This window comes from Leptonychotes weddellii, chromosome 6 (genome assembly GCF_054177405.1).
Source record: "Leptonychotes weddellii isolate Sample4059 chromosome 6, ASM5417740v2, whole genome shotgun sequence".
Taxonomy (NCBI): Eukaryota; Metazoa; Chordata; class Mammalia; order Carnivora; family Phocidae; genus Leptonychotes; species Leptonychotes weddellii.
Window position 1 is genome coordinate 109,216,047 of NC_138374.1, and position 20,689 is coordinate 109,236,735.

Here is a 20,689-nt window from a genome sequence, read left to right on the forward strand (position 1 = left end):
GTATTAGCTGAATTATTATTAGTGCCCTTTTCCCATTCTCAAAAATGTTCCGTTTTGGAAGATAAATGAAATGGTCACATAAACGAAGTATTATTCTTTATGACCTGCTTAAGTTAATTTTACAAATTCTAACAAGTATTGGTTAAAGAAATAATTCAAGCTTTACATTTAAATATACAAGTACCTGGATTTTTATGGTGCTATCTTTAATTTTCTGAAACTTCCGTTTCTGTATAAATCCTCTTGTTCTAGCTTGAATAATGATAACGCTGCTCCTAATTTGTAAATACACTTGTCTTTGATGTTGTGCAGACAAGAAGGCTCTGTGGTGATTTTGTAAAACCACTGCTGCCTTCCTATACAATAAAAACTGCCTTCTTGTTTGCCATGTCCTGAAATACTGCTGGAGGGTCACAGCCGCTCTTTTCTGCTGAACAAATCTTCTCCGATACACTGCCATCTGAAGGAAGGACTGAATTCGCAGGGCAGCACACATCTGCATTTCCAATTTTCTTGTGACCATTTCACAAAAAGCTTTTTGATTTGTTACTGCAGCCCCTCTTTGAGGATACTCTGCCTCCTGGGAACAAGCCACTAGAGAAGCTCTATGCCACTTCTGAATCCTTAGTGCCGAGCTGTGAACAGCTCCATGCGGAGTTTCCATTCTGTGAGGGCAGAATGCAGATTGCTGGGCAATGGCTGCCACGTTTGCCTCCGATAGGTTTCTCAGTGTCTGTCTAACTTTCATGCCTCTAAAAGCAGCCTGAATAATTAGTACAGATTTCTGAACTGCTAAAAGTCTTTTTCTTTCCATTTTTACTCTGACATATGACCTATAATAATTCTGTATAACAATAACGGCAGTTTTCTTTGCTTGATAATCAAGTTTGGCCCTGTGCATTCGGTAGACTGCCTGAATTAGTGTGGCAGCCAGGTGCATATGCTGGATATCCTTTTGCACCTCAAAACCTCTGTATGGAGACTGTAGACAAATGACTGCTTGGATGCGCACTGCAGTTAGCGCTCTGTATCGTCTTTGAACAAAAACTACTTTTGCTCTCAAGTGGAGATAACGCTTCCTTATTTTGGAGGCTTTAAAATGCTTCTGAATAATAGTGGCAGCCTGATGCTGTTCCTGAATCTGTCTCCTCATGATCAAGTCCGGGAAATCTGCCTGAATACAGGTTGCTGCTTTCTTGATGTTATCGTGTTGAAGAGCTTTCTTTTTATTTGCTCTGTATCTTTCTTGTATTACTTTTGTAGCCCACTGAATCTTTTGGTAAAATAGATACTGTCTATACATTCTATATGTGCTTTGTATTATGATAGCAGCTCTGTGTTTTTCCCTTAAAAGTTGTCTTGCCTTCATTCCCTTATATGCGGCCTGAATGACCAAAGCAGAATGTCTTTGTCGGACATAATTTTCTCTTTGCAATTTTGCAGCCCTGTGTGTTCGGTAATGTTGCTGAATTAGAACTGAGGCATGTTTCCAAGTCTGAAATGTAACATATGTTCTGTGCATTCTGTAAGTGGCCTGGATGAGAACTGCAGCCCGGTGCATCTCCTCTAACTTCTTCTTTGCCACCAGCCTTCGGTAAGATGACTGGATTGTAATGACTGCCTTTTGTAATTTCAAGAATTGGTGCAAGTGATGCTTGGCACAAATGGTGGCCCGATATTTCCTCTGAACAAAAACAGCAGCTTTTTTGAGGGAAATGAATCTTTTCCTCATCACTAAAGATCTAAACCTGCTTTGAATAAGGGTTGCAGAGGAATGCATATTTTTCAAATGTCCTCTAGCTTTCATCCCCCTAAAAGCAGCCTGAAGGATCAGAGCAGAATGTCTCTGTCGGAGAGAATGTTGTCTCTGTAGCTTTGCAGCCCTGTTTGCTCGGTATTGCTGCTGGATTATGGCTGAGGCATGTTTCAAGGCCTCGTACCTCACATATGCTCTGTGCATTCTGAAAGCTGCCTGGATGACAGTAGCAGCCCTGTGCATCTCTTGCATCTTTTTCCTTACCATCCATCCTCTGTATGATGACTGGATTTTAATGACCGCCTTTTGTAACCGCAGGAATTGTTGGAAGTAATGCTTTGCACAAACAGTTGCACGATATTTTCTCTGCACCCAAAGAACAGTTTTCCTGAGAGACAGGAATCTTCTTCTCACCCTGAGAGTTCTAAATCTCCTCTGAATAAGAGTTGCAGCTAAATGCATAATTTTTAAATGTTGTCTAGCTTTCATCCCCCTAAAACCAGCCTGAATGCGTATGACAGAATGCCTTAATTTGTTATACTTTTGAAATTGTACATTTCTTTCCTTCACTGCCCGGTACCTTTGTTGTACTGTTTTTGTTACCTTCTTTAACTTACTAAAATAGGTTTGCTCTCTGTGTCTTCTATAATATGACTGAATGAGTGTGGCTGCACTTTGCATCTTTCTGAGAGTCTGTCTAACTCTTATTCCTCTAAAACTTGCCTGAAGAACAGTAACAGCTTTCAAAATTGTCAAGTACTTTGCACGCTGAATTTTACCTTGACAATATGCTCTGTATCTTACCTGAATTATGACAGTGGCTGTTCTCATTTTATGGTATTTCATTTTTGCTTGATGCATTTTAAACATGGCTTGAATAACAGTGGCTGCCACATGCATGTGTTGGATTTGTCTTCTTACTCTAATACCTCTATAAATGGCTTGAATTTTAACTGCTGTCTTCTTGAAATTAAGATATTCCTTACGTTGATGGCTTGCAATTTTAATACCTCGGTACCATCTCTGAATTATAACAGCTGAAGCTCTGCAGGTTGCATAGTTTTTTTTGGTTTTGTAAGCTCTATATGTGGACTGTATGGTGACTGCTGCTTTGTTGCGCTCCTTTATTGTTTTTCTTACTCTCATACTTCGGTAAGCTGACTGTAAAATGACTGTAGCTGCTCTGGTTTTCAAATACAACTGACGCTGTTTCCTTCCAACACTATAAGCCCTATAATACATTTGAATCAGACAAGCAGCTTTTTTCATGATTTCCCACGCCTTCTGTTGCACATACATTCTACAGTATGACTGTATGATGACAGCACATGCGTGTTGCTTTTGAATCCTCCTTCTCACTGTTTTTCCCTTCCATGCAGATTGAAGTGTCAGTGCTGCCTTACGGAGTTCGATGTACTCCATGCGTTGTTTCTTTCCTGCAGTCCATGCTCTCAGATGTTGCTGGATGACTAATGCGGCTGTTTTTAACAATCTAAACTGTTTCTGGGCTTTGGCCATTCTAAAAGCAGACTGAATCCTCACTGCAGCTTGATGTTCCCTTTTGATCTGCTTTCGAACTTTCCAGCCACGATAAGCAGATTGGAGAGAAATCACAGCTGCCTTGGTCTTTAAAAATTGCGTTCTAACACCACAAACAGTCCTGTATGTCCTGTACCATCTCTGAATCTTGATAGTGGACTGAAGCACATATTGATATTTCTTCCTTTTACTATAGCCTCTAAAAGCAGTTTGAATTTTAAGAGCAGCTACAGATTGTTGTTTGATTAGCTGGCGTACTTTATAACCTCTGTAAGCTGCCTGCAAACAAGTAACAGCTCTTTTGACTTGCAAGAAGTTCTTCCTCTGACTGATCTGTGCTTTGTGTGCATGATAGTAGTTCTGAATGACAACAGTTGCTTTATAAATTTCCAGGTAGTGCTGCCGTGTCTTTCTCATTCTGAAATAAGACTGTAGTGAGATAGCAGCTTGTCTTTGCACCCGCATCTGCTTCCGAACCAGGTGACCTCTAACAGAAGCTTGCAGTTTGATACAGGATTCCCGCATCTGCGTGTATTCTTGTCTCTCTAGCGCGGCCATTTTTGTGGACCGGTACTGTCGCTGGATACACAGCGTCGCTGCTCTCAAATGTAAATATTGTTTACGAGTTTGTTTCATCTTGACAATTGACTGTAACTGTACTGCAGCACTTTTTAGTCTCAGAAATTTTTTTCTGGAAATATAAGCTCTGTAACATGACTGAATTTTTATAATGGATGTGAGGATGTGAATAAATCTTTTCCTGGCCTTCATCCCTCTGTATGCAGACTGTAGAACAATGACAGCAGAACGTGTTTTCTGGTAAGATGCTAGAACTTTCTTTGCTAAAACATAAGCTCGAAAATGAATCTGAATTACAAGGGCAGCTTTCTTTACCTTCGTATATTTCTGTAATTGTTGCTGTTTTCTTACTTGCGCCTGCAATTTGGTAGTAATTTTCTTAAGGTTTAGAAATCGAAATCTGTCTTGCCTCATCCTCCAGTAGGACTGAAAAACACAAGCAGCTCTGGTTTGTCTATGTAGATTGCGAGCTCTCATCCTCCTGAAAGCGGCCTGCAGTCGGATGGCCGCAGCCCGTTTCTGCAAATAGCTGGTGCGCTCAGTTTTTCCTTTCAGATAGGCTTTGTAGTACTTTTGAATGGTCAGTAGAGCCTCTTTTTTTCTTTTATATAACTTTTGCGCTTGAAGACACCGGAATCTTGTCTGAATGATAACAACACAAGATCTAATGTGAATATATTTTCGTAATTCTTGGTGCATTCTATACCATGATTGTATGACAAGAGCAGATTTTTCTTCTTTAGCTCGTTTCCTGCCATGCCATTCTCTAAAAGCTCTCTGCAATATTATTGTAGCTTTTATTTGTAATTGCATTTTACGTTGCTTCCATCTTCTGAACATAGATTGGATTATGAGACATGATGACTTTAGCATCTTATACCTCTCTTGATCATGTTTTCTTCTTAAATAAGCACACCAATGTCTCTGAATTGTAACTGCAGCCCAAAGATGTCGTTTGTAAGAAGTAATAGCAATTATCATTCTTATCCTAGACTGCAGGATGATTGAATAATATTTCAATTTCAGAAACTGTTTTCTAGTGGAATATCTTCTCCAATACCTCTGAAAAAGGTAAGAAAGGACACAAAGTAAAACACATAACTTTCTATACTCAACACCTCTGCAAGTATTAATTTTTCTAACCTTTTGCTTAAAAATAAACATGTTAAATTAAAAAACAGTATTATTTTTGGAAAATACTTGTCTCTTTTGTTTGTAGTTTAGTTTCTATATTGATATAGCTATAGCCAATTCAGAAATCCTTGTCTCAATCCTAGTGGTATTTATATTTGTATTTGCATTTGTATTTCAGAGACCAAAGAAATATAAAGCAAGTTTATATTCTAATAGAATAACATATAAGAAAATAGTCAAAATAAAGCTATAGTAATATTCTGCTATCTATTGATTCTAAGTAATTTCCTATGAATGTATCTTTGGATTTTGTATTTTCCCCTTAATATCAAGGCTGCTAAACTATCTTGTAATGATTGGAGTGTTACGTGAGGGATCCTACACAGGTCCAATAATATAAACAGAGGAATCTGAGAAACAAGTGAGCTAGATCATTCTTAGTCATATTTCTCATTAAGAATTAAATTACTACTTCTTCATAAGTTTAGGAATTATAGACACATAGTCAAAAAGTAGAATTCTGAAAAGATATGAGAAGTGATAAACCATTTATCTCTTGAATAGCCAAGGTTGCTTTCTTCCCATACCACCCACATTCCCTAACTCCTTCGTTAGGGCAAGAGTGGGGGGAGAATTCCCTACTGCAGCTTACTTTCTCTTATATAAGTGAAACAGGATAGGGGCTAGGTACTTCTGTCTCCTGGAGCCCTATACCCATTGTTATGCGCCTGTGCCTGGTCCAAGCACACCTATCCACAGGAGAGGAGAGTCAGGAACCCTCTAAGTCTTTCCCCACAGATATTGCCTTATTCCTTTACTATGTGTGGATTGTGATTTTGTTCCTACTCTTCAGCCTGATAAGAAATAATGAGTATATACCACATTACTATGAAGAGATGCACAAGTAATTGAAACATTTATCCAACTATATTTAAGCATATTAATGCAAAATGGTGTTGAAAACTGTAAGCTTGATGCAAATGTGAAGTATTTTATTAAGCTGCCTCAAAAAAGTAGGGAAAAGTAAAGCAGATACTATTCAGAGTTGCAGTGGCCATTCTTTTTCTTTTCTTCCCTCTAGATGTTTGTTTGTGAAACCTTCAAACTCAAAAATCAAAGTGTCAGTGTGGATAGTTTATTCTACACTCTGATAATCGTTTGTTCTGAATACTGTTACCAGTGGCTGTTACTGAAGCGTCAGTCAGTGTTGATACGGATCGTGGGAGATAAGTTCATCCCCTCTCATCACAGTAGAGATTTAGCAGCACTGCCAGGGTCTATTAAAACTAAGTAGCTTTTACTAAAGAACATTACATATAATTTTCTCATTTAATTCTCACAAAAACACAGTAAGTTAGCATTCTTTGTTCATCTAAAGAAAAGAAAACTTATGATGTAAAACTTTTTCCAAAGTCACATAGCCAGTATCAACCAAGAGTTGATATTGGGGCCTAGATTTTAATATCTAATAAGGTGCTCTTTCTTCTCCACCATAGATATCTGTGGTAGATTGCTTTCATAGCTCCAATTCTTCATTTCTCCCTATCTCCACAATGTTTGCCATATTTTGTACTTCCTCTTACTAAAGATACAGAGTCTTTGCTTCATCTCAGCTAGGGTAGTCACAGAAAGAACACAGCATACCAGTGTAACCAAAGATTTAGCTTTCTCGCCAGAGAACCAAACAGGGCAGCCCTAAACACACCTGCAGAGTCCCAGGGAGACTGAAGAGAAGGGACAGCTCAGGAAAGCAATCCCTTAATGTTATGAATTCTGGGGTTCACCATTAAGCTGTGTATGTGTGGGTCTGATAGCAGACTAGCCTTTGAGTATTGAATTAAGAAACACAACACCACCTAGATCCCAAACTGGCCACTCGGTGACATACACATGGGACTGATACAAATATCACTGTAAACGCTTTAAAAAAGGAACTGATGTTGAAGCCATACCCATAGAAGGTTGATAAGAACTTGTGGCCTGAACCCAACAAGGCAGATCACCTCATAAAACTAAAATATCCACATTCACATAACTTTTAAAATATTCAAGATGTAATTAAAAATTACTTGGCATAATAATAAAAGGAAAATTTCAACTTGCATAGGAAAAAACAATCAACAGATGCCAATGAAGATGACCTAGACATTGGAATTACCTGACAAAGACTTTAAAACAGCAGATGTAAAAATGTTCCAAAAGTTGAAACTAATGGGAGAATAGAAAGTCTCAGTAAAAACATCAAAGATACAAATAAGAACCAAATGGAAATATTAGAACTGAAAAACACAATAATCAAAATAATAAAAAAAAAACCCCAACTCATTGGAATGGCTCAATATAAAGATGATAAAAGAATATACTGTAAGATCAATACAAATTATCTAGGCTGAAAAAGAAAAATGATTTAAAAAAGAAATACCTCAACAAACTAAGAATAGAGAGGAACTTTCTCAATATGATAAAGAACATCTATTCAAACCTATAGCTAACATCAAACTTAACAGTGAGAAACTAGATGCTTTTCCCTTAAGATCTGGAATAATGCAAGGATGTACCCTCACCACTCCTATTCAACATATCCTGAAAGTCCTGGCTACTGTATTAAGAAAAGGATATAAAGGTATACAAGAGACAAAAATAATAAATCTTTCTTTGTCCACAGGTGACACGATCATCTACGTAGACAATCCAAAGAAATGACAAAAAAACCTCCTGGAACTAATAAGCAATTACAATAAATTTGTAGGATATAACATCATTAACATTATTAGTGAAAAAAGAGAAACACTTCAAAATGCATCTAAATATACACAGTATCTGTATGAGGAAAACTAAAACTCTAATGAAAGAAATCAAAGAAGATCTAATTAAATGGAGAGATACATCATGTTCATGGGTAGAAGACTCAATGTTGTCAGTTCTTCCCAACTTAATCTATAAATTCAAAGCAATCTCAATCAAAATCTTACCTAGTTACTCTGTGGATACCAGCAAACTGGTTCTAAAGTTAAATGGAGAGGCAAAAGACCTAGAATAGCAAACATATTATTAAAGAGGAAGAAAGCTGGAGGACCAACATTATCCAACTTCAAAACTTACTATAAAACTATAGTGATTGAGACAGTGTGGTATTGGCAAACTAATAGACAAACAGATCACTAGAATGGAATAGGGAGCCCAGAAGTATACCCATGCAACACAGTCAATTGATCTTTGGCAAAGGAACAACCCAACTGAGTAGATAAAGGATAATTTTGTTTGTTTTCAAAAAATGATGCTGGGATAAGCAGACAACCATATGAAAAAAAAATGAATCTAAGCACTGACTCTTTACCTTTCACAAAAATTAACTAAAATAAAGCATATATCTAAATGTAAAATGTAAAATGTAAAAATCATAGAACATATAGGAGATAACAATAGAATATCTAAGTACTTTGGGTTTGGCAATGGATTTTTAGATATAATGCCAAAAGTATAATCCATGAAAGAAAAAAACTGATGTCAGGCTTCATTAAAATTAAAAAGTCTGCTCTGTGAAAAACTGTTAACAGAACAAAATGATAAGCCACAGACTAGGAGAAAATATTTGCAAAATACATATCTGATAAAGGATTTGTATCCAAATATACAAAGAGCCCTAAAACTCAACAAGAAATAAAAAATGGACAATAAGAATTAAAAAAATGGACGAAAGATCCAAACACATCATGAAAGAAGATAAACAGATGGTAAATAAGCATATGAAAAGATGCTCAACATCATATAGCATTAGGGAATTACAAACTGACACAATGTGATGCCAATATACATCTACTAGAATGGCTAGCATCTAAAACACTGAACACCAAATGCTGGCCAGGAAGTAGAGCAACAGGAAGTCTCATTCATTGCTGATGGGAATGCAAAATGGTACAGCTACTGCGGAAAACAGTTAGACAGTTTCTCACAAACCTAATTTTATTGTATGATCAGGCAATCCCACTCCACGGTAACTATCCAAAGAAGCTGAAAACTTAGGTCCACAGAAAAACCTGTACACAGATGTTTACAATACCTTTATTCATAACTGCCCCAAATTGGAAGCAACCAAGATAGCCTTCAGTAGGTGAATGGATAAAAAAAAAAAATACTGAGGTACATCCTACAATAGAATGTTATTCAGCGATAAAAACAAGTTATCAAGCCAAAAGAAGACATAAAAGCAACTTAAGTGCACATTGCTAAGTGAGAGAAACCAATCTGAAAAGGCTACATACTGATGGATTCAAACTACAGGACATTCTGGAAAAAAACAAAACTATAGAGACAGTAAAAAATATCAGGGGTTGCCAGGAATTGTGAGGAGGGGTGGAATACAGAGGATTTTCAGGGCAGGATTTTGATCAAACACACATAATGACACCACATAAACAGTGAATCCTAATGTAAACTATGGACTTTAGTTAATAATAATGAATCACTATTGGTTTATAAATTGTAAAAAATGTACTACAAAAAAATAAAGCAAAGCAACAGAAATGATAAACGTCTGCATTAACAGCATAGAATATTATTCTCATCTGTTGTTTAAAATATTTATTATGATTGAAAGCAAAAATTATAACATTCCCTGATGTGATTTTAATTGTATGTAGATGTAGTAAGCAAGACAACTAAACATAAAAGTGGGAGATGGGGCACAAAGGGACTTAGATAGTGGTAAGTTTTCTATATTCAACTTTAAGTAATAAAATATTAATTCTAAGCGGATTAAAAGTTACATATACTGTAACCCCTACAGCAATTACCAAAAAACAAAACAAAACAAAACAAACCTGTACAAAGGGAAATAGAAAGAAAACAGACTAAAGTGGAACACTATCAAGTGTTCAAAGAATTGAAAAGCCAGGAAAGGAGAAAGGGAAGAATGAAAGAATGGAAACATTCAGAAACAATAAAAAGATAGACCTAAATTCACAAATATCAATAAATGCTTGAAATATAAATAGTCTAAACCACCAATCAAAAGACAGAGATTTTCAAAACATAAAAACTAAATGCTGTCTAGATTTCATGTCCTACATAATCATGTAAGTAATTAACAAGTAAAAGGAAAGAAAAAAATATAACTTCCAGATGACAGTCAAGTCCACAACCAAGCTGGAGTAGTTATATTACAGCCAGCAAGGTAGACTTCAAAGCAAAGAAGACTATGAGGGATAAAAAAGAACATTACATAATGATAAAAGACCCAACTCACCAAGAAAATAGAACAATTTCAAATGTGCATGTGCCTAACAACAGAGCTTCAACATACATGATGATAAAAACAAAGAACTGAAGGGGAAAAACATATCCCATTACAGTTGGGAGATTCAAACACTATTCTTTTACTGAGAGAGCAAACAGAAAATCAGTCAGGATATAAAAGAACTAAATACACATCATCAACCAAATAGATCTAACATTTAGAGAACACTTCACCCAACAACAACAGATTACATATTCTTTTTAAGTACTCAGACCATTCACCAAGACCAGGGGTCAGGAAACTTTCTGTAAAAGGCCTATAGATTAGGAGAAAATAGTTGCAAATCACTGACAAAGAATTTGTCTCCAGAATATGGAAAGAACTCTCAAACCTCATTAAGATAAGCAATTCAATTACAACAATAAGCAAAAGATTTCAACAGATACTTCAGAAAGAAAATTAAGCACTTGAAAACATATACATCATTAGTGATTAGGAAAATGCAAAATAAAACCAAGATTAGATACCACTACACATCTAACAGAACAGCTAAAAAACACTGACATCACAGTGTTGGAAGATGTGGAGCAATGAGAACTCTTATGCACTAGGGTGGGAATGAAAACTGATATAGGCAGTTTAGAAACCAATTTGCCACTATCTTATCAAGTTAAATATACACTTACCAAATGACCCAGCAATCCCACTCATAAATATTTACCTTAAAGCAATGAGATCACCTAAACCTGGGAACAACACAAATACCTTTTAACAGGTTAATGTATAATTAAATTGTGGTACCTCCATACAACAGAATACTACTCAGCAATGAAAACAAACTATTGATACATGCAACAACTTAAAGGAGCCTCAAAGGCATTATGCTGAGTGAAAAAAAGTGAGTCTCAAAAGGTTACATAGTATATGGCTCCATTTAGGTGACATTCTCAAAAAGGCAAAACTATGGTAACAGAGAACAGAGTTATGGTCACCTAGGGCTGGGTGTGGGTGGAGGAATGACCACAAATAGCATGCAAAAGTTTTTCTGGGTGATGGAACTGTTCTGTAACCTGACTGATGTAGTGATTACACAAATATGTACAGGTCTTTAAGTTTATGGAACTGCACATCAAAAAAGGTCTATTTTACTGAGTGCTAATTTAAAAATTAAAATTTTAATTAATGTTAATCAAAATTTTTTTAATCTAAATTTTTAAAAATGTATCATATAGATAAAAACAAAAGTATTTAAGACCTCTTGCATCAAATCATAAAACCAAGTTAGGAGACATTTAAACAAGACCAAAATAAATAGGGAATAGATACCATGTTCAGTATTTATTAAATCTCAAATTCCAACACTTTTAAACTTCAGATTCAAAATGTATATCAAAATGCAGAAGAATTAAAATAGCTAAAAACTTCTTTTAAAAAAACAAAGAAGGAGCGGGGCGCCTGGGTGGCTCAGTTGGTTAAGCGTCTGCCTTCGGCTCAGGTCATGATCCCAGGGTCCTGAGATCAAGCCTCGCATTGGGCTCCCTGCTCCACAGGAAGACTGCTTCTCCCTCTCCCACTCCCCCTGCTTGTGTTCCTTCTCTCGCTGTCTCTCTCTGTCAGAATAATAAATAAAACCTTTAAAAAACAAACAAACAAAAAAACAAAGAAGGAGGACTTCTCTACTAGTTATTCAGATTTCATGTAAAGCTAGAGTACAAGGCCCAAAGAAAGACAAAAAAGAACAATGGAACAGAAAAAAATTCTAGAAACAGAAGCACAGATATAAGAATATTTGATGTATGCTAAAGGTGGTACAGTAATGAGGCAAGGATGGTTGTTTCAGTAAATCAAATGAAACAATTGGATATCCATATATAAAAAAAGAAAAAATAGTCCCTAATACAAATCAGGAGAGATCTAAATGTGAAAGATAATACATTAAAGCTTTTAGGATATAATGTAGAAGAATATCTTCAAGGCCTTGGATTATGGTACACAAAAAAACACTAACCATAATAGAAAATTAAGAATTTTCATTTCATAAAACAGTAAATCACAGTCTAGGAGAAGGTATTTGAAACACCCAAATCCAACAAAATTCTAATAACCAGAATATTCAACACCTCTTACAAATCCACAAGAAGACAATCAAAATGAAAAATTGAAAAAAAGAGACTTGAAATAGCACTTCACAAGAGAAGATTTCCAATTTAAAAAGGTGTCCAATATCATTAATTATCAAGAAAATGCAAATTAGAACTACTCTAGGATACTACACAACCACCAGAATGGCTAAAATTAAACAGACAATTTCCAAGTATTTATTTACCTGAACATGGAGTTACATGAACACTCATAAATAGCTGGTGTGTATTACAATTGCTTTACAAACTTTTTGGCAGTATCTATGAAAACTGAAATCTATACACTCAAAAAACAAAGAATTGTACTCATAGGTATATATCAAACAGAGTGAATACATTTCACACCAAAAGGCACATTCATAGAAGCATTCATTACTCATAATAACTCACAAATGGAAAGCCAAATGTCCATCAACAATAGAAAAGATAAATAAATTACAAATATTATAGACTGGAAGTTAAACCACAGTTACACTCAACACTGATAAATCTCACAAATTTAATAATGTAGAATAAAGAATTTACATGGTTTGAACCTAGCTACATAAAATTCAAAAAACAGGGAAGACAAAATTATAGTGTTTAAAGAAGATGTATAGAAAAAAAGTATATATTAGAATAATGGTTATGGGTCGGGGAGGGAAGGGTTAATGGATTGCGAAATGGCTTCTGAGAAGCTGACAATATTCTATTTCTTGACCTGGTAGTGGTTACATGGGTATTAACTTTGTGAAAAACTATCAGGCTCTACATATGTGTTCTGTGCAATTTTCTATGTAATATTTCACATTAAAAAAAGGTTCAAAAAAAGATAATTTATTAAATCAGAATCTTTCACTTATCAATAGTAATAGCCAGACACAAAAATTTCCAAATTTATAAAATAGATAAAATTATGGGGTAAAGCTTCAATGACATTTACATAGGGTAAATTTAAATAGTACACCTCTCTGTTGTTATTAAAATAGGATCTGATAACATATAGATATAAAGAATATGTCTACTATGTAAAGTAGATATGTTAAAATTTTTTTTACTACATAGAAAACTAACATAGGCATTCTATAGATTATAGGTAATATTTTGTTATATGCCAACTAAATGTGCTACAGAGGAAAACGTGCACACATTTATCCCAAAATAAGTTTCCGGGACCCATAGTAGAGATTAAACAAAGAGCTTGGTTGAGTCTGTGGATATATAAAGTAAAATGATGCAGTATGTCATCATGTTCCATGGAGCATAAACCTCTAATATAAAACAAAGAAGACAGAAGAGGTAAAGAATTAGACTTCAGAGAAGAGGAGGCATTTCAATTTGTTTGAGCTTTATGCTGAATATAGTAAAGAGTTTTGGAGGTAGTAGGAAGGTATTTAATATTTGTTCAAGTACCAGAAAAATTTGAAAGCCTAAAATATAACTGAAAACTTTATATTTTACTTTCTTCCTTAAAAATGTCATTAAAACTTTTTAAATTCAAAATACCAGGATACTATACCTGAATAACCAATGCTGATTCATTTTGAACTTTTTCTAGTTTTTCCTTTTTTAACATTAATAATTTTCTCTGTGCTAAGAGTCTTCGCCAATATTTCTGAATGGTCAATGTTGCATTAATCTGCTTTTTCAATCGTTGTTTAGTTAGGAAAGCGATTATAGCTGATTGAATAATTCTTGCAGCTTTGTCTCGCTCCTAAAAAAAAAAAAAAAGCAAATATGAATCAAAAGCTTAATTACTTAAATTTGTAAGAAGATCATCTATTAAATATTAATCAAACTGATCCTGAAAATAAAACATCCCCCAGACTTAAGATATGCTTCTCTTTGGTGTATAGATACTTCCAGGAATATTGAAAGGTCTGATAGGTGGACATGCATATATATTTATATGATGGAACAAAAATTCCTAGGAATATAATCCTAAAATAAAGATCACAGACATGTTTGATTTATCACTGATCTTCAATAATCAATATAAAGGCAATTTAAATGTGGTATGTTTCTCAGATTACGGCCCAGAGAATTCATGCTTGATTTTGAAAAAAGCAGTGGGCCATATGGAGAAATAAAAGAAAAAAGGAGACCCTAAAATAAACAAAATGCCTTACAATGTATTGCTTTGTAACAACTTGAACAAAGGAATTTACAAAAAGGGAGAAGCAGCAAAATATCTACTTTTAGCACAGAATAATTATGGCTTTAAGGCACAGACAATCAAGACGACAAAATATTAGGTTACGAGAAGTGGTAGCAGGACTGCTCGATAGCATGAGTGGCCGAAGAAGAGCTACCTGCCCTGGGAGCACTACAGGCTGGTACCCTACATATCTCTATTTCTGTTACTTCTAATAATGAATTACCAGCAAAAACAACATAGGTCAAATACTTACTAGGCTTCAGACACCATTCTAAACACTTCATGAATGCTCACACAACCATAAGAACAGATGAACAGGTACCACTTTTATGACTATGGGGAAACTGAGACAGAGAAGTCAAGTAGACTGTCAGTCCACTGGTAGGATAACCAGTGCTGGAACTACGCAATCACTTTGCCACACTCTCCAACGCCAGACTTATCATTTCAGTTATCTGAATTGGAAACTAGAATATAAGTTACCCCCTTTGGTGGAAAGAACAATTTATAGCATGTCTGATAACCCTTTATGCAGCTATTCGGGACAGCTCACCATCCAAGGATGGGCTCTACACAGACATTAGATTCTAATTATTAATTAATTATAATCAGGTGTTGGTATCTATGGGTGGACACTGCACAGTATGGGAACACATTCAACTATGGAAGGGATCAAACAGCCACTCTAAGAAAGGAAAAATGTAGTTAATGGATTGAAACAAATACTAAGAAATGGTGAGAGTTATATATTAGGTCACTCCTAAGTGAAAGAAGACTAGACAATTCTAAAATTGGGCTGAGGAATTATGTCCAACAAATTGATGAAGCCATCTAACATCACTGTCAGTGCCCCTGTGAAGCATATGGCCTTTAAGACTGCAGATATCCAAATTAAAAGCATCCCCCCTCCCACCCACAATTTCAAAACATATTTCAAAGCTACAATAATGCCTGTGGTACTAGCATAAAGACAGGCATACAGACCAATAGCATAGAATAGAAAGCCCAGAAATACACCCTCAAATACATGGATAAATGATCTTTGACAAGGGTGTCAAGAGCGATCAATGGAAAAAGAACAGTTTCTATAACAAATGCTGCTGGAAAACTAGACAATCACATACAAAAGAAAGAAGCTGGACCCTTTTCTTATACCATATACATAATTAACTCCAGATGGATTAAAGTCCTAAAGGTAAGATACAAAACTATAAAACTACCTACAGAAAACATAGAGAAAAATCTCATATTTAGCAATGATTTACTGGACGACACCAAAAGCACAAGCAACAAAAGCAAACAGACAAATGAGATTACATCAAAGACTTAAAAAAAAATTTGTTCAGCAAAGAACACAATTAACAAAGCGAAAAGTTTTTTTTAAAGATTTTATTTATTTATATATATTTGAGAGAGAGAGAATGAGAGAGAGCACATGAGAGGGGGGAGGGTCAGAGGGAGAAGCAGACTCCCTGCCGAGCAGGGAGCCCGATGCGGGACTCGATCCAGGGACTCCAGGATCATGACCTGAGCCGAAGGCAGTCGCTTAACCAACTGAGCCACCCAGGCGCCCACAAAGTTAAAATTTAATCTACAGAATGAGAAAAAAAATCTGCAAATCATATATCTAATAAGGGAACTTCTAGAATATATAAAGAACTCCTATAACTCAACAATAAAAAAAAAATCAAATAACCTGATCTAAAAATGGACAAAGGAATAGACATTTCTCCAAAGATGACATACAAATGGCTGACACACAAATGAAAAGATGCTCAACAACACTAATTGTCAGAGAAATGCAAATCAAAACCACACTGAGGTATCTCTGCACTATTAACAAGTATTAGCAGGGACGTGGAGAAGCTGGAATCCTTGTGCACTACTGATGGGATTGTAAAATGCGACGCATAGTGACCAATTTGGAAAATAGTATGGCAGTTCCTCAAAAAAATTAAAAAATGAAACTACCGTGTATGATCCAGCAATCCCACTTCCAGGTATATATTCAAAAGAACTGAAAGCAGGGTCTCAAAGAGATACACCCATGTTCACAGCAGCATTATTCACAAGAACCCATAGGTGGAGATAACCTAAATGCCCACAGAAAGATGAACGGATAAACTAAACGTGCTATTTACATACAATGGAATACTATGCTGACTGAAAAATGAAGGAAATTCTTCCACATGCTACAACATGGATGAGCCTTGAGGACATATGCTAAGTGAAATAATCCAGTCACAAAAGGACAAATATTGCATGATTTCACTTATATGAGGTATCTAAAATGGTCAAATTGATAGAAATAGAAAGTAGAATGGTGGTTTCCAGGGCCAGGAGGAAGGGGAAATGGGGAGTTATTTAAGGAGCACAATTTCAGGCTTGCAAGTTAAAAAATTTCTGAAGATTTGTTTCACAGTAATGTGAATATATTAACACTACTGAACTGTAGACTTAAAAAGAGTTAAGATGGTAAATTTTATGATGTGCTCTTTACCACGATTAAACAAAAACTGGGTTAAAAAAAAAAAGCATTTCCTATTAGCTTAAAAAAAATAGTCAAAAGTTGCATTTGAGTCGAAAGTTCTAAGGGCAAGGGGCACTCCTAGATACAGTAGGCTAAGGTAAGTTGACACTTACCTGTTTGTAGACCATCTCAATCTCAAGCAAATTAAAATGGAACAATTTTATGTGACATTAGAGAAGCTACAGATGGAAAATAGACAAATCCAAAGAGGCAAATGTACTACAAAAACTAGCAACTGTTTGAAAACTTATATAAACTGATGGTAAAAATTCCAATCCTGGAAGTCACTGTTTCTTCTCTAAATTAGACTGCATGTCATCATTTTTAATTCTATACTGTTGTTAAGCCAACCTATTACAAGGTTGTTTTATTTTACCTTGCATATGGGCCACATACAGGGATTTACTTTGCTTTACAGTTTATGCCTACTCTTTGACAGGAAGAACTAAAAGGTAGAATGTATCAGGTACCCTTGGATAATCCTGCTTCATTCATTAGGTAATTAGGCCATTAGTCATTTTTCACTTGTCACTACAAGAACTTAAGCCAGTCTATTCTCAATGGATAGTTTATATGAAGTATAACAATGACATGAAAATACAACACCTGAAAAATTAGCTACCCCAAAGGTAATATTTATATGTTTATTAGCTTATAATATTTCTATGAGAATATACAGGGGACCTACTGCTTAATGTTCCAAAGAGCAAATGAAAAGACGTAATTGGATGCTAGTGTAATTGTATAAGAGATGGAGCATGGTCGCCTGGAGAAAGGAGAGAACCAGTGGTCTTCAAAAAACAGGGAAATTTCTACTACCTAGATCGGAAAAATTTCTACTTCCTAAATCAGGAAAAGGGATCTCACCAGCAAAGAGCTAATAAGAAATCTTTCTAGTTTATATCTTATTAGTATAAGGTCATCTTGAGCAGAAAATAAAGCAGATTTCATTTACTACCCCCCCCAATTCTGATAAATATCTGTTTCATGGGATTTTAAATCTCTCAATGTCATATAAACAGAATTAGTGAAATAATTTGAGGACCAGCCAGGAAAGAGTCTTTGCTGAAAACTCTCCTAAAGCAATTCTCCTATAAGCTTCCAGAAGTACAAAGTTATCCTCTAAGGAATATGTGGGCAAGGAGGCAGATTCTGAGAAGATAAGGGGCAAAAGAAGGCACAAAGAATATATACGGTAGCAGAAAAGACCATTTGTGAGTATCAGCCAGTTCTAGCCAGTACTGCCTAGTTCCCAAAAGTTATTACCAAGAGTTTGAGTGGGTAAGAGCAAATTATTTCAATTAGCGTTATTTCCGAGTCTGATAAACTATGACAAAATACATGGTATGTTTAAGAGTTGCCAAAATGTAGCTGTTTTATAGTTATTAAGAACTCTATCATAAATGCACAGTAACTCAAAACTGAGGAGGAGTATAAGGTGCAAAGTATTTCTGAAATATCTGATAAATTTATCAAGCATGGATGCTTATTTTGTTTGATTTTCCAAATAAGTGAATACAGGATCATTATAGGGGTAGGGAGAAAAAAGCATTAGAATAGTTTGTTCAACTTGATCAAGGAGACCATTTCACAGATGGTTAAAAATTGCATTTTTCTCAGAATTAAAAAAAAAAAGCTTACATTAACGTAAAATTTTGTACTGTTGGGGTCACAAAAGGAAACGAAAAATAACATAACTATTCCTGTGCCCAGGTCCCAGAAATTTTGAGAAATAAAACAATAGAAACCAAATTCCACATTTAAACTAATAAAGGGTACACTGGAAAACAGTTTCATGACAGACAAAATGAGCTGGCTAACTGAACTGCAAAATCAGACACTGACACCCAGACTCAAGGGGCACTCCAGCAGCAAGATCAAGCCTCCCAGAACACCGCAGGAAAAATTCATGGAAAACTGCTCCCAGAGATAGGTTAGATTCCACGAAGAAGAAAAGAGCTGAGTCAGGTATCCTCAGTTCATTTTTACAAATTTACAAAGGGGGTAAGTTATTCTACTTCCCCTAGAGCAAGCGAGGGGACAGTAGTTGGAAGATACACCCAGTGAAGGAAACATCAGGAGTTAGGGAGAAATACCCATCCCTAACTCAAAACACACACAATTATTAAAATTATGTCAATAACTTCATACATCAGTAAAATGTAAAAATCACATTGGGAATCAATCAACTGGTATTTTGTGAAGTACAATTCACATTGTAGTGTTTTCATTTTGGGGGAGTACCTGTTGGCGTTTTAGATCTGTTTTTAGTTTGTATTTTCTCCAAGTTGTCTGTATAAGTCTAGCAGCTCTTGCTTCTTTACAAAGATCCAAAAGCCTTGCACAAAGAAATGACAAATAAGTGATAACCACCTAAGAGAAAACAGAAGAGATGAAAACAGAAGTTTGACAGAGAATATGCATCTTACTGTCACCTTCTGAGACTCTTGTTATTAGTTGAGAAACTCTTACCTTTTCGTCAGGAATTGTATTGGACATATCTGAATGATTAATCATAGCAGGTATTCCACCAAGGTCTCTAACTGCAGACCTAACCAATTGAAAATTTTTCTTTTCATTTTCTAGAAGTTCTTTGTATAGTTCTGAAGTGTTTTCTACTATGTAAATAAAAAAGAGATTAGACAGCTCTAGTCAAAAATCTGATGTGACAAAGAAAACACTTGAAAAGTTAATCAGGCAAAAGGGACTAACCATGATCAAATGCTCTGAGAGACAAATCCAGAGAACTTCCATCAGATTCAGATGATGAATTTAACACCACTGAACCAGTTTGTGTGCATTCTACGGTTTGAGTAGTACGCTGACATATAGCATCAAAAGGCACGTAGTAAGGATGGTAGTGATGGATCAGGTAACATAATACACGGCCATCTGAGAAAGACACTGTAAAATTCTCCACCTGATTGGAAATTGCAGAAAAATGATTAACTGTATTTAGACAGTAATATGGATATTAATGGTTTTGTAGTCTGTATTTCCTTTTAATAGCTATGAAAATCACATTAGTGGCTAATAGTACCTAGGATAACATTGTATTTATAGCCAAATTCTCAATTATAAAATACTCTTTCAAAAACAGAATTTGATTATTGTGCTAGGAGAAATAGGGTCTCTCAAAAAATTCATGTCCTTCCTAGAACCTCAAAATATCACATTATTTGGATATAGGGTCATTACAGGTTTAATTTTCACAGTGGAGTAGGGTAGATTCATTCTAATCCAATGTCTGGTATCCTTATATGGAGAGAGACACAGAGACACACAGGAAGATGTTATGTGAGGACAGAGGCAGAGATTGGAGTAAAGTATCTATAAGCCAAGGAATGCCAAGGACTGCCAGCAACACCAGAAGTTAAGAGAAAGGTATGGAACACATTCTCCCCTAGAGCCTTCAGTAGCTCTCTGGTATTTAGTCAAAACACAGAAGATTATCCATATATCTGACAAATTTTCTACTAACAATATTGTTCAAGGTGTTAACAGTTTACTATATTTAGTAACATGTACTCTATCATTTTTCTGGCTTCATATTCTCTACCATTATTTTATTCATTTTCACATATTTACATTTAAGGGTACCCTTCATAAAGAAATACAGTATCAATCTAACAAATGA

General features: G+C 35.4%; 1 protein-coding gene across 3 annotated transcripts in view; it reads right to left on the bottom strand.

Annotated features, from left to right (window-relative positions):
• ASPM (assembly factor for spindle microtubules) overlaps nucleotides 1–20,689 on the bottom strand; it is a 63,936-nt gene that overhangs the window by 17,225 nt on the left and 26,022 nt on the right. Inside the window, exons 14-18 of one of the 3 annotated variants that reach the window (XM_006734060.2) lie at nucleotides 19,765–19,972; nucleotides 19,525–19,667; nucleotides 19,297–19,425; nucleotides 13,884–14,078; nucleotides 185–4,936 (exon numbers count right to left, since the gene is read on the bottom strand). In XM_006734060.2, coding sequence (XP_006734123.2) covers nucleotides 185–4,936; nucleotides 13,884–14,078; nucleotides 19,297–19,425; nucleotides 19,525–19,667; nucleotides 19,765–19,972 — 5,427 coding nt within the window. Of the gene's footprint in view, nucleotides 1–184; nucleotides 4,937–13,883; nucleotides 14,079–19,296; nucleotides 19,426–19,524; nucleotides 19,671–19,764; nucleotides 19,973–20,689 lie in introns of all 3 variants that reach the window. The other 2 variants (XM_081824934.1, XM_006734061.2) reach the window with 2 other exon arrangements.